The sequence below is a fragment of the Cydia strobilella genome, chromosome Z, assembly GCF_947568885.1.
Source record: "Cydia strobilella chromosome Z, ilCydStro3.1, whole genome shotgun sequence".
Taxonomy (NCBI): Eukaryota; Metazoa; Arthropoda; class Insecta; order Lepidoptera; family Tortricidae; genus Cydia; species Cydia strobilella.
In genome coordinates this window covers 4,587,517-4,603,092 of record NC_086068.1, presented here as the reverse complement: position 1 = coordinate 4,603,092, position 15,576 = coordinate 4,587,517, and the positions used below count along the sequence as shown (strand labels likewise).

Sequence of the window (15,576 nt, the reverse complement as noted above, 5' to 3'; positions counted from 1 at the left end):
AGGAAATAGTGCGGGGGTCTCCATACAAAGATTGCCTTGTCGAGCGTTATTTACATTGAAAACAACTTGTCCTAATTACCAAAACTGGCTTACTTTGTAGATTTAAATTCCAATATTGATTCATTGGAACGCGCCTTAGATCGGTTTGTGACCATTAATAACGATCTTACTGACACATTGACTTCAATAATCGGGCTTGACTTCAAAGAATTAGTTGATATTGCAAAAAAAATTAAATACATTGAATCAAAAGATGATAATAAATTGATTGAAAATAAAACAGTGATCATATCCAAATTGATAACAATACTATCAAAATTTGATTGGCTCAATGAAATTTCAAATAATAACGATGATAGACTGAAAGATGTATTTTTGACAATATACCAACTATTGAAATACTTACGAGTTGATAATGAAAAATACGAAGCCATTAAAAAAGGTAAAATTATAAGTGTGTTTGCTTTGCAAAATGAGATCGGCTTCTACACATATGCTAATAGCTTTTTTGGACTGACTTAAGAGGCCGTAGTCGATTTTGGAGCAAAAATGTAAAATTGATAGATTTAGTCGTTGAAATTATACACGTTTTGTTACGTAATATCTAAATAACAAGTATTGGTTTATATTAGCACGATTTCTCATCTTGCCTATTAATAATGAGGTCGCGAGCGTGCGTCACCGGTAATGCATGAAGAGAAGGGGCAGTTTTTAAAAAATCATCAAAAAATCATGGTGGTAAATTATACAAATTGATGTATAAGAATAGTTTCATCAAATGTTGTAGATTGTTTAAGTATCAAAATTACGTTAAAATTAAGTCGATTTTGAAAGAAATTGTCACTTGTTTTGAAGTAATTTCTGGAGAAATTTGATTTCGTCTAACTTTCATTTACACTACTTCAAAGTCATAATAATAAAAATGTAGTCTGATAAACGTCAAGTACAAGATATGTGTAATACAAAATTACCATGTTTAGCAGTGCAAACTTTACGAAATTTACAAATAAGAGCGACAAAATCAGTGCTTTACGCGCGTTTACCTAAACGTCCATCAGAAAAGCAAACATTACTAATTTAGTGAGTCTGTTTTCAAAAAACTGTTCTGTTATAAGGTAAGATAAGAAGACGTGCTAATAGAAACCAGTACTTGTTATTTCAATTAGGTAACAAAAGGTGTAAAATTTCACGGACAAAATCTATCAATTTTACATTTTTGCGACTAAAATCGACACCGGCCTTTTAATAACGTTGAAAACTGAATACAACGTTTTGACAGATTTGGCTTTGTATATTTGTAATTTTTCGCGTTTTTTATGAGCACTGAACTGAAAATATGAAAACGTTACCTATCATTTTTGAAAGAGCGGGTACAAAATTAAATTCTAAACCCTAATTTTAGTTACCCTCATTGCAATAAAATATTAAAATTTTATTTTACAGATAAGACTCCTGACTTGGTGCAAAGTGTCGACAATTGTATCGAACTCATTGAAATTGTTGAAGAAATATCAACCATCATGAAAATTGATAATGTTACTGAATCTGCAAAACTTGCTCAAGAATTACGTGAAAGTGTAGTCAATAGTCAAGTTGAACAAATGGATGCCACGAAGGAGCTTAGTGAAGAAAGTAAAGAGATAAGTATGCAACAAGCTAGTATAGCTATGCAATTAAAAGATGCACTCACATCTATTCAATTGCAAGTTATAGAGAGTACAAAGGAGTTAGAGCCTGAGCTTAAAAATCAGGTTGTACTGCGAATCGAGCAAGCTGCTGAACAGTTACAAAATTTAGTCACACTAGCAGAAGTTAAGGCCGAGGAACCGAAACAAATCGAAGTTTCTGTCGAATCAATGAAAACTGACACAAAGACAAGAGAAGGTAAACTTCCAGTCGAACAAAGTCAAACAAAAGTTACTGAAGATTTAAAAACTGAGACGGCTATGGTTTCTGAAATAAAACAATTAGATGAAGCTAAAGGAATTGACGAAGTTATTAGGGAACAAGTACACATTGAAAAAGCTCGTCAAGTTAAAGAAGATACAAACGAAGTACTGGAAAAGACCCAAGTGGCAGATGAACTAGAGGTATCTCAAAAATTGGACGCTGCAAAAGAAATTAAACCAGTGCCATTGATTGGTGAGACTTTCGACATTATAACGATAGAACAACTTTCAACAATTGAAACTTGCGTTTCAATTATTGTTGAGGGTAAAACTGACCCACTTGTTACAGAGGCTGAGAAAGCTAAATTAGTTGAGGAAGAAAAAGAAGCAGCTGCCTTAAAAGAAAAGAAAACGGTGGTATCTGCAGTTGGTAAGTTACGAATCAATTATAATGATATTAATTTAGTCCCTTGTTTAATTTTGTAAGTAGTTTAAGTATTATACTTATTTGCTAATATTTTCAAAAAAACATAACCTTAAATTTTTGTTGTGGTTTGTAAACACTTTTGCCCTTTTCTTATTTTTTATAACGGGATAGTGAAATCGATAGTCCGAATACGGAACTGTTTGTCTTTTGCAATTAGCATTAGTAACTGCATGCAAATGGGAACTAAAACTACAGAAAGTATTCCCATTACAGACCTTGTGCAACGCATTGATGAATATCTTACTCAAGATTTGGAAAAAACTGATCTAGTCGGTGACATTAATGTAAAAACTAAAATCGTTAACGTAGCTAACGATTTGCGTAAAACTCTAAGTATGGCTAAAACAAGTGAGCAAGTGGTACTTATGCAAGAACTACATGATTTAGTTATCAAACAAACTGAACATGTATCGGCGTCAATAACTGACGTCAGTGAGCAGTCATGTAATGCTACAATACGTTTATGTGAAACTCTAGCTAGTGTAATAAATTCATTCCAAAAAGATATTGAAAAAGAAGAAAGTATTCCCGTTGCAGACCTTGTACAACGCATCGATGAATATCTCACTCAAGATTTGGAAAAAACCGATCTAGCCGGTGAAATTAATGAAAAAACTAAAATCGTTAACGTAGCTAACGAGTTGCGTGAAACTCTAAATATTGCTGAATCCAGTGAACAACTGGAACTAATGAAAGAACTACATGATTTAGTTATAAAACAAACTGAACATGTATTGGCGTCAATAACTGACGTCAGTGAGCAATCATCTAATGCTACAATACGTTTATGTGAAACTTTAGCTAGTGTAATAAATTTATGTCAACAAGATATTGTAAAAGAAGAAGAAATAACCGATTTAACTAAGGAAGAAGAAGATTTAAGTAAAGAAATTGGCAAGGAAGTAGAAGAAAGTATTCTAGAAGAAATAACTAAAGATACGGCCCAAGAAGAAGAGCTATGTAAGAAATCGGGCATTGAAAAAATTGACCAAAGCCAACAAATGGTCATTGATGAACATAAAATCGACGTAACTGTAGTCGATCAGGAACATAAAATCAAAGAAGTTGAGGAAATGGTAAAACCAGAACAAGGTCAAATTACTGAATCTCACGCAGCTGAAGTAAGCTTAATGGAGCCGCCTATTGAAACACATGAGCTTGTATCACCAGAATTTGCATCAGAACAATTGACTGTAACTGTTGATTCGGAACAAAATAAATTTGAAAGCACTGGTGAAAAAGTTATCACTGTTGTAGATGACAAGGAAGTCATCCAGCCAGAGGAATCTTCTGAAACAAGTACTTCCTTCATTGAATTACAGGAAATTGCGCCTAAAATAATTGAGGAAAAAGAACAGGTTTTAGCAGAATCACTGAAACTAGAAACATCGATGAGCAACCAAAAAGAACAGAAAGAAATAACTTCAGTCAAGCAAATCGAAGACGACTCCCAAGAACTCGGTGCTATTTCCACAGGTGAACCTATTCCAGAAGTGCAAGAAGCCATTTCAACTCCTGTAGAAGTGGAAAACGATAAAGTAATAGCTTCTAAAGTTGCAGAAATTTCAGAAGTTGCTCCTGATGAAGTACATGATATGGAAACTAGACAAGTTGAAAAGCCGCAAACTATTGAGCCTCTAGAAGTAACTGAAGTAGGCCTCGAGAAACCTGATGTAATAGAAGCCCGTGAAGTTGATACAAGCATTTTGCAAAAACACCTAGCATCGGAACAAACCATACAAGATCTGAATGTATCTACTGTTGAAGATAATCAAGCGCTAGCAACGTCCATAGGTAATATTATCGTGACTAATCTCAATGTATCGTGACTAATTTTACTTTTTACTATGTACACTTATGGCAAATTTGTAAATATCATTTATTTCTAAAACATGCTCGGAAATGACCTTTCCATCTTTAAATATAACGTTTGCGACATGCGCTTAATAAAATAATTCAAAGATGCTTTTTATTGTCTTTCCTCACATGTTTGAGAAAGGCCCTATACTTATATAAATACCTCAGATGGAAACAGGGATTGCCTGAGCTCGGCCTTTGCAAGTCGCAAGCCGCGACCCACTACCTCGACAGGCAATCCCTTTATTTACATCCCTTGGTAATATATTACTTTTTTAACAATTTGTAAAAAAGCTAGTTACACTACTTCAAACAAAAATAGCAATGCCATACTCTTAAGTTGTTTATAATTGGTTGTACTCTTAATAACAGTCTCAAAACATTTTCCTACTTTCACCCAGCGGTATACTATTCTTATTCCATTAACGACTTTCAGAGACACTAGTAACACACTTAGATGAATTCATAACCGAAAGTTGTAAGACTGTCGATATCTTCGTTATGAATAAAGAATTGGAAGAATCTTTATCACTCGCAAAATCATTGGAAGATGATCTCAAAGATAAGAACAAAAAGGAAGTATTTAAAGAAATAGGCGAACAACAGATCAAGTTATCCATTGAACTAAAAGAGGCCCTGAACCGAATAGAAATTGCTGTACTTGAGAATGTTGGAGATGTAGTAAATACAGAGGAATTAATTAAAAAAGTAGCCGAAGTTACTGACGTTTTAAGATCTGATTTGGACGGTATTATTAAAGTATCACAAATAGCTATACAACATACTGAGACGAATGGAAATGAGCAAGCCGTGCCTCATACTGGAGAAGAAAGTAAAATGCATAAAGAATTTGTGGCTGACAGTGCATCTGCCGAACATTCAGTTGTGAATGTACTAGAACTGACAGTTGACACTGATGAACCTGTAGTAGATGCTTGTGAAAGCAAAATCAAACCTGAAGATTCGCCTGAAAAGACAAAAGATTCTCAAAGGGAAGAAAAATCGGCAGATATTCATACAACTGCATTACAAAAAGAAATGGCAAAGGATTTCGAAACCAAAGAAATAGCTATACCTAATTTCGGTAAATTACGTTCTATATTTAATCATCGCGCTTTTAGAAATAGTTTAAATACATGCATTCTAACACAATTATATCTCTCTGAACAATATAACACCCAATTTGTATCTCAGTTAAAACTCGACAAAATCCAAATTAGAGAGAAATGAGTGCAAAGCTTTTACCATCAAACACTAATAAATATCTAACCCTCAATAATTATTTGCCAAGATTTTGAGTGGAGCATTGCAGTGTTCTTTGAAATGTGTGTAGTATTTTTTGTTAGGAACAGCTTAGCCATTTAATTTTCCATTTTTTAAATACTGCAAAATCATATACGATATTTATTTACTACAAAAATGTTCACATTATAAACTTTTTTTACTACATTCGAGTAGTTTTAAAAACCATCAATCTTAACCCACACGCTGAGCGTTACTAAGTTGAATCACTGTAAAATACTTGCGGCTAAAACATAAGTGCATTCACGTTGCCAGGGAGGTTTTGGGATTATACTGAGCAACTTCTACTATGGGACCAACTCTGAAATGGCCAAAAAAAAAATCATACATTTTGGCTGGCTAGTCCATTTTCTATGGGAGGGTAAATTTTTTTTTCGCGATTTCGTGGTCGGTCCTATAGTAATAGCTCAGTATAATCCCAAAACCTCCCTAGCAACGGGAATGCACTTATTTTTTAGCCACCCTGTATATGCTTACAGTTGTGCACGATTATTTTCAGAAACGTTTATGCAACACATTAACGAGTATGTGTCTGAAAACGTGTCAGACATTTTACATACATTATCCAATATTGTACAAAGCGAGGCGATGACACAATCCATAACAATCGCTAAAGAAGTGCAGGAAAATTTCCATAATATTGAAAATATTCAAGATTTAGATAGGAAAACTGTAGAAAAAATAGAAATTCTTCATAAACTCCAAAATGCATTAGTAGTTTTACAAGTTTACACTAATGATGCCACGGAAGATCTGAAATCGAATCTTGGAGAGGGTTTATCTGATTTGGCTAAATTAGCAACACACCTCAGCGCTGATTTAGAATCGGTACTATCTCAAGCCAAATTAGTTTTATCTGAAACAAATACAGATAATTCTACCCCAACGCATGTAGTTGACAAATTTTCAGGAGAAACTACATCAATAGATTCTACTGAAAAACAAACTTCTAAAGATATTCATCAGTCTGATAAGTTAGATAAAAAAGACTTATCGGAACAACTCAATTCTCAAGATCAGCCCAAATCTGATCAACCCATACTCGAAGTCCCCAACATTTCTGAAAACGAAACTGCAAGTGAAGCTAAAAGCTTAGATCAAGTAGCGTCACTAGAATTATTAACAACATCAGTAGGTGAAGCAACAGAAAGACTGGCGGCCATATTGACACAATCAATCAGGGACGAAGAAGTACAAAAACTCCAAGATCAAGACGTAAACCAGCCAATTGAAAGTATAGAATGCGTGAATGATACAAATCTTAGTGCCATTACCTATCAAATCCAGGAAGAAAATGTAACCACTGCAGTAAAGACGGAGGATATGAAAGATGAAACAACTGAAACTAAAGTGAAAATGCCAATTGGTAAATTGTTTTTCTTGACATCGTCATTCTTAACATACTAAAGAATTCATAGTGTGCGAGTTATTTCTGAACCATCTTTAAATCACATGGACTTACAAAACTCATGAAATCATTGCTTTGACAAACCAAAACCACGTTTTTACTAAGTTACTTGCAACAGGTTTGTTCTACTACTTGACGCGACACCTAGATTTATTTTATATATGACACTGACGCCTTTCGTATCTTGGCCACTACGGTTCTATTTCCCTAACACACTTTAGTTCCAATATACCATTATGTGGTAATAAATAAGAGTAATCCTCTTTTTTATCAGCCCACTACCATTTTCTCTCTCTCTCTCTTTCTCGATCTCTCTTTAATAACCTCTATCTTTCTTTTTTACCCATACATTCACTTGTATGTGTTTTATTTTGTCACGGCTCGTGGAGTGGCATAAATACTGTAACTGAAGTAGGTAGTTATAATCCTCCGTAAATTTTACCGTAAAAGAAACAACCTCGCTGAAGTTTCCATTCGTTTTTACATTCTAGTCGCTTAACTTCAAACTCGGATAAGTCCAACTGTCAGATTTTGCGATTTTGGCATTATTAGGAAAAGGTAATAGGGTAGATATTTCCTAAGAGGGTGGAATGGATTTATTCGAGCTTGTTGTTAGCGACTCATTTATGATACGTAATTATGCGAACTGCAAATTTTATTAAGATCGGATATGAATTTCTAATATGTTACCATATGTTACATAATAATGCATTGATAATATACCTACGAATAAACTTTAGCGATAATTTTCACATTATGATTATTTTATATAAAATATATTGTTTGATGCTAATTTCAGAAACACTTTTGCAACACCTCAATGAATACACAACCGAAATAACACACACACTACAATCTATACCACTTGATACTGAAATCGTCGATGAATCGTTACATTCGGCATATGATTTGATCATGATTATTTCGGATATCGATGCTGTTGAAGAAGATCATGGTAAATATTGTGAACTGACTGACATGAAAGCTGGTCAAGATAAACAAGTCCCTTTTGTAACAGAACATGTGGATGGAGATAATGAAAATAAAGTAACTGTTACAAATGTCGAAGTAGTAAAACTACAAAAAGACCAAACTGACGTTTTAGAACAGACTAAAAGTATTGTTGCCAAAAATACTGCAGATATAATAAAACTTGCTACGAAACTTCAAACGGGTTTGAGTGTCATCGAAACATATGTCCTAGAAAATATCGCAGGGAAGCCTAATTTGCAAAAATTAACTGCTGTCGTAACAAATTTAAAGTTGGATTTAGAAAATCTTGAACTTACATCTATTACAAAAGAACAAATAGATAAAAACGCTAAAACTTCGATGACAGTGGAGAATATTAATAAAGCGTCAGAATTGTTGTCAGAAGTGAATATTAAATTAGAAAAAAGTCAAATAAGCCAAGTTAAGGAAACAGATACTGATACTGATTTTTCCGTTGTTTTGGATAAAAAAGATAAACCCTTATCTGAAGCGAACGTGCATAAATGCATTAGTGTTAAAGCTGATGAAAACATTGAAAATAAAACAATAGGAGATAATCAATATTGCGAAGAAGAAGTTACAAAGGTTACACTTGATTTAGATTCTGCCGCAGACTTATTCGAAGATGCTACTGTCATAGAAACTCCTACCCTATTAGAATCAATTGTTGATAAAAAAGATGGTACTATTGAAACGCCTGTGGCATTGGACACTACTTCAGATTTATTTGAAGATGCTATTTCTATAGAATCACCAACAGTATTGGAAACTTTAGTCAAAAAAGATGAGGTCATTATTGAAACTCCAACCATTTTGGAATCAGCTACAGAGGTAGAATTTATGGCTGCTAAAGATATGTTATCAAATGTGTCAGAAACTCCATATCAAACGGAACAACTTGTAACTGAGACAGCGACAATTTTAGAATCTGTCACTAAAAAAGAAAATGTTGATATACCTACAGTAGTTTCAGAGCCTTACATTGACACAAATGCTTGCATGTTAAGTCCAACAATATTGGAAACTTCAACCGCTATTTCAGAAGAAATTACAGCATTAATACCCACAGCTACAGAAACTACAATTGACAAACTTGAGATAAAATCTTCTACAGTACTAGAAGAGCCTGCTGTTCTAGTTGTTACAGAGCAAGTTGCAGCGGAATCTGTAAAAATCTTAGAAACAACTGCTAAAGTAAAAGAAGAGAAAAAACCAGCGGATTTGGCTACTTTAGACATCGTTCACGTAGCTATTGAGGAAACTCCTGATATTTTAGAAAGTACTAAGGATATTCCCGAGAAAGACCATTTGGTAGAGTCGACTGTTATAGAGAATTCGTTTAATAATGAAGAAGTGTTGGTAAAATTACCTGACGTTATACAAACTGCTGCTAATTTGGAACTACAAGCAGAAATAAGTACATGTGAAATGACTGAAATAACCACAGAATGGTCAGAAAGCTTGTCTGCCACAGAACCTACAATTACAATAGAACAAGAACAATCAGTTAAACATTCTGAAGCTTTAGTAATAGAAACGCCAGATATTTTAGAAACAACTGCTGATGTACCTAAGAATGAAGGTCCACAAGAAACACCCATAATCATGGAAAATACTATAGAAACAGAACCAATTTCAGTAGAATTAGTTACTATCTTACAATCCACGCAAGAATTAGACAAAATAGAAGCTGATAAAATGCAAGCTATTATAGAGTCGTCAAATAGTTTATTAGAAAAAACATTAACAAATGAAACACACAACTTTACGGAGCCAATTCTAGATAAACAACTTTGTACAGAGGAATTGCAAAATACTGCAGAAAATTTAACTGATATGGAGTTGTCAGCTATTGTGTCAACCTTTGAGGTTGCAGAAAAATTAAGTGATCCACTAGACACGTTGATTGCAGTAGAAACACTAGCTATAACAGACATTAATTCAGAACAAGTTACAGTAGAACCTACTACGGTATCTACTATGGATACAGATAAAGTAATCGTAATGGAAACAACTGTTTTAGAGACAACAAATGAATTGGTGGATAACGGGTCGTTGATAGAGATGCCCAATACCACGGAATGCAGTATAATTACAGAGCCAACCACAGTAGATACACCTACCGTATTAGAATCTGTAAGGGATTTGGAAAAATTGAATGTAACTGAAACAACTGTTGCTGTTGAAGCAAGCTCTGATTTGAATCAGGCTACTATTACAGAAACTCCAACTATGGTACACTCAGATGTATTAGAACTTGCTATGGAATCTACTATGGATACGGATAAAGTGATCGTAATGGAAACAGCTGTTTCAGAAACAACAAATGAATTGGTGGATAACGTGCCGTTGATGGAGATACACAATACCATGGAAAACAGTATAATTACAGAACAGATTATGGTAGATACACCTACTGCATTAGAATCTGTAAGTGATTTGGAAAAGTTGGATGTGACTGAAACTACTGATGCTGTTGAAGCAAGCACTGATTTGATACAGGCTCCTATTACAGAAACCCCGACTATGGTATATTCAGATGTAGTAGAACCTACTACCGAATCTACTATGGATACAGATAAAGTGGTCGTAATGGAAACAACTGTTTTAGAGACAACAAATGAATTGGTGGATAACGGGTCGTTGATAGAGATGCTCAATACCACGGAATGCAGTATAATTACAGAGCCAACCACAGTAGATACACCTACTGTATTAGAATCTATAAGGGATTTGGAAAAATTTGATGTAACTGAAACAACTGTTGCTGTTGAAGCAAGCTCTGATTTGAATCAGGCTACTATTACACAAACTCCAACTATGGTTCATTCAGGTGTAGTATTAGAATCTACTATGGATACGGATAAAGGGATCGTAATGGAAACAGCTGTTTTAGAAACAACAAATGAATTGGTAGATAACGTGCCGTTGATGGAGATACACAATACCATGGAAAGCAGTATAATTACAGAACAGATTATAGTAGATACACCTACTGCATTAGAATCTGTAAGTGATTTGGAAAAGTTGGATGAGACTGAAACTACTGATGCTGTTGAAGTAAGCACTCATTTAATACAGGCCACTATTACAGAAACCCCGACTATGGTGCATTCAGATGTAGTAGAACCTACTACCGAATCTACTATGGATACAGATAAAGTGATCGTAATGGAAACAACTGTTTTAGAGACAACAAATGAATTGGTGGATAACGGGTCGTTGACGGAGACGCCCAATAGCACGGAATGCAGTATAATTACAGAGTCAACAACAGTAGATACACCTACCGTATTAGAATCTGTAAGTGATTTGGAAAAAATGGATGTAACTGAAACAACTAATGTTGTTGAAGCAAGCTCTGATTTGAATCAGGCTACTATTACAGAAACTCCAACTATGGTACATTCAGATGTAGTAGAATCTACTATGGATACGGATAAAGGGATCGTAATGGAAACAGCTGTTTTAGAAACAACAAATGAATTGGTGGATAACGTGCCGTTGATGGAGATACACAATACCATGGAAAGCAGTATAATTACAGAACAGATTATAGTAGATACACCTACTGCATTAGAATCTGTAAGTGATTTGGAAAAGTTAGATGTGACTGAAACTACTAATGCTGTTGAAGCAAGCACCGATTTGATACAGGCTACTATTACAGAAACCCCAACCATGGGACATTCAGATGTAGTAGAACCTACTACCGAATCTACTATGGATACAGATAAAGTGATCGTAATGGAAACAGCTGTTTTAGAAACAACAAATGAATTGGTGGATAACGTGCCGTTGATGGAGATACACAATACCATGGAAAGCAGTATAATTACAGAACAGATTATAGTAGATACACCTACTGCATTAGAATCTGTAAGTGATTTGGAAAAGTTACATGTGACTGAAACTACTAATGCTGTTGAAGCAAGCACCGATTTGATACAGGCTACTATTACAGAAACCCCAACTATGGTACATTCAGATGTAGTAGAACCTACTACCGAATCTACTATAGATACAGATAAAGTGATCGTAATGGATACAACTGTTTTAGAGACAACAAATGAATTGGTGGATAACGGGTCGTTGACGGAGACGCCCAATACCACGGAATGCAGTATAATTACAGAGTCAACAACAGTAGATACACCTACCGTATTAGAATCTATAAAGGATTTGGAAAAATTGGATGTAACTGAAACAACTGTTGCTGTTGAAGCAAGCTCTGATTTGAATCAGGCTACTATTACAGAAACTCCAACTATGGTACATTCAGATGTAGTATTAGAATCTACTATGGATACGGATAAAGGGATCGTAATGGAAACAGCTGTTTTAGAAACAACAAATGAATTGGTAGATAACGTGCCGTTGATGGAGATACACAATATCACGGAAAGCAGTATAATTACAGAACAGATTATAGTAGATACACCTACTGCATTCGAATCTGTAAGTGATTTGGAAACGTTGGATGTGACTAAAACTACTGATGCTGTTGAATCAAGCACTGATTTGACACAGGCTACTATTACAGAAACTCCGACCATGGTATATTCAGTTGTTGAAGAAATAATGAATGATTACGAATTATCTAATGTCAAACGAACTGTTAAAGATTCAATTCAAGAAGCTGTCAAAAAAACCTTTGAAATTACGGAAACAGCAACAGATTTTCAAGAAAAAGTTTCAGTAATCAACACACCTACTTTGACGGACATACCTGCTGATGCAGAACGAGTATTTACAACCTCAGTTCTAATTTTACAATCTCCTATAGTAACCGACGATGCTGTTATGGATATTACAGATGTCTTGGAAGCAACCTCTGTTATGCTAGAAAATGTAGTTTCAGTTGAATCCGAAAGTATTACTGATGGAAATATTAATATGGAGCAGATTATAGTTGAATCACCCATTATTTTACAATCAGTTCCTGATATGGAAGAAATAGCTACGTTAGCACAACCTAATGTGGTAGAAACATCACTTGATTTGATACACAAAGTCTCTATCAATGAAACTCCTTCTGTCTTAGACAATGAATTGACAAATGAAAATATATCTGATATCAAACAATCTGTTACTGATTTGATACAAGAAGCTATTGAGCAAGCATGTCATATAACAAAAACGACAACGGATGTACTACAAAAAGTTTCTGAAGAGACACCGGCTGTGATAGACTCCACATCTGTGTTGAAATCTCCTATGGAATCGGAGCATGTTGTTGCACCAGAAACTCTAGATGTCCTAGAAACAACCACGAGTCTGTTAGAAAATGTGACTGAAGTCGAACCTCAGACACTTGCAGCTAGCAAAATAAACGAAAAGCAAATTGTAGTGGAATCACCGACTGTGTTACTATCCACAACTGATTTAGTAAAAATAGATGATATAGAAGCATTTAACGCCACTATTACGTCAACAGATATGTTTGAAAACGTGTCTATCATGGAACCACTATCCATCTTAGAACCTATCGAGGAACAATTAGTGCTAGATGCAGCAATCTTGGAATCGGCAGTAGTAACAGAAGAGAGTCTTGACAAACAACAAGCTGACAGCGAGACTACAATTATTGTTAATGATACTTTGAGTATAGATACTAGTAGCGCGGCAACTGCGAAACTTATTGAAGAACCATTAGAATCAGTTACGATTTCACAACAAACAACAGACACTTTGAAAACCGCTGATTTTCAACAGGAATTAACTGTACCGGAAGAAATCAGTGAAACCCGGTCAGAAGAGGATATCCAAAAACCAATTGGTAAATAATTTCAAAAATCAGCTTTGCTAAACTTAACAAAAAGGTCAATGTTTTATGTAAAAACAAACAACTTATTTTGGCTTTGGAAACATATTTATTAAGAAGTATATTTTAATTCAGTTATTTAAAAAAAAAACCTCAAGTTACAGTCAGAATACAATTTTGTAAATACTTTTTATATATAAGCAATGCAATATTAATGCAAATTAAATTAAATATTTTATCATAAACAGCATCAGCAAACAAACATTTCCAAAGCCAAATGATCATATTTTTAAATTGTATGTGTCACTGTAGTATCTAAATTCTAAATTAACACATAAAAATATAATTTAACATTGGCATTGTCGTAATTTGGCCATTAGCTTACAATATATTAACCAATAATAACGAAATATATGTAGCGTTAACAAAGAATCATTACACGCATATCTTTACATACATCATCAAAGTATGTGCAAAAACGTAGGTAATATTAAGGATTTATTCATGTAGCAGCCAAATAAATTAAATGTTGCCGATGACAATATATTTTCTTCAATACGCAATTTCACCTCGTCATTAACTTTAATTAACTTAATTGGACCCTAATTAAATATATTGGGCTGAATGAATGCAATAAGCAATCGACAGCCCGTTATCAGGCACTACATCTACCCTAACTATAAAATATAAAACATTGAAAAACTATTTAAATGAATTATGATTATTATCTAAGTAAAGTTGTGAGGCAGAATATTGGGGACAGTCAAAAATATATTTTTATTTATTTATTGTAAATGTTACTTGTCGTAAAATACCAATTTTACTTACATATGTTGTTTAGGCAGTTACTGTTATAACACATTACCCTTTCTTAGCGTCGCACAGTCGGGTAATAAAAATCTTCTGTACACACATGACTATAACAGATATAAGACTATAATTATTTTTGAAATACACATATGATATAGATATATATATTTAATGATATAGATTGTAATACGCACTCATAACATATTTCACATAATGTGTACACCACTACATTAAACAATTTTGTAACAGAAACAGTCACTTTTATGTCCGGGGAACTTACACGAAGACAAATTATATAAAGAGAAACAAATTAAATTGTTTCACAAGAAAAATATTAATGTGATATATCGTGTTTTTTTATTTATTTTTTAATACCACGTCGGTGGCAATCAAGCATACGGCCCGTCTGATGGTAAGCAGTTACCGTAGCCTATGGACGCCTGCAACACCGGAGATATTACACGCGCGTTGCCGACCCTTTAAAAACCTGTACACTCCTTTTTTGAAGAACTCCATACTGTAGCCCCTCGGGAAAACCTCGGCAGGGAGCTCATTCCACAGCCGAAGCGTACGCGGGAGGAAATTCCTCTTAAACCGCACAGTACGCAACCATTTAGGTGCTAGGGTTTGAGGATGAACACCCTGCCGATGGCGAGCGGTGCGGTGATAGAAAGCGGCCGTTGGCATCATGTCAAACATATTTAATTTTAGTTGTATACTTGCATGTGTAAATATCCATTTTTTTATAGTTGGGTATACCTATTTAATAATGTTGAAATAGCCCTAAATTTATTAAATATATTTATACAATTAATGAATAATTTTATAATTTTACAGTACATCTGGTGCTACATTATGACACCAGGTGCTATAATAAGCACATTACGTAACTACGTCGAAAATTTAAAAGGCCATACGTACTGTAAAACGTTGTACGATGCACGTGCAAATAGGTAATTCGCTACTCGTGTCGATTTAAAACACTCCCTTCGGTCGTGTTTTAAAATTCGCCATTCGTTGTGCATTTCATATTTTTCGCACTTGTTTCGTAAATAACTATTAACAC

At 34.4% G+C, this 15,576-nt stretch overlaps 1 protein-coding gene across 1 annotated transcript in view; it reads left to right on the top strand.

The window, feature by feature from the left end:
• LOC134754461 (titin homolog) overlaps positions 1 to 15,576 on the top strand; it is a 105,366-nt gene that overhangs the window by 37,530 nt on the left and 52,260 nt on the right. Inside the window, exons 12-16 of the mRNA XM_063690795.1 lie at positions 1,444 to 2,319; positions 2,590 to 4,170; positions 4,670 to 5,317; positions 6,035 to 6,901; positions 7,743 to 13,715. Of these exons, the coding sequence (XP_063546865.1) occupies positions 1,444 to 2,319; positions 2,590 to 4,170; positions 4,670 to 5,317; positions 6,035 to 6,901; positions 7,743 to 13,715 (9,945 nt within the window). The remainder of the gene's footprint in view (positions 1 to 1,443; positions 2,320 to 2,589; positions 4,171 to 4,669; positions 5,318 to 6,034; positions 6,902 to 7,742; positions 13,716 to 15,576) is intronic.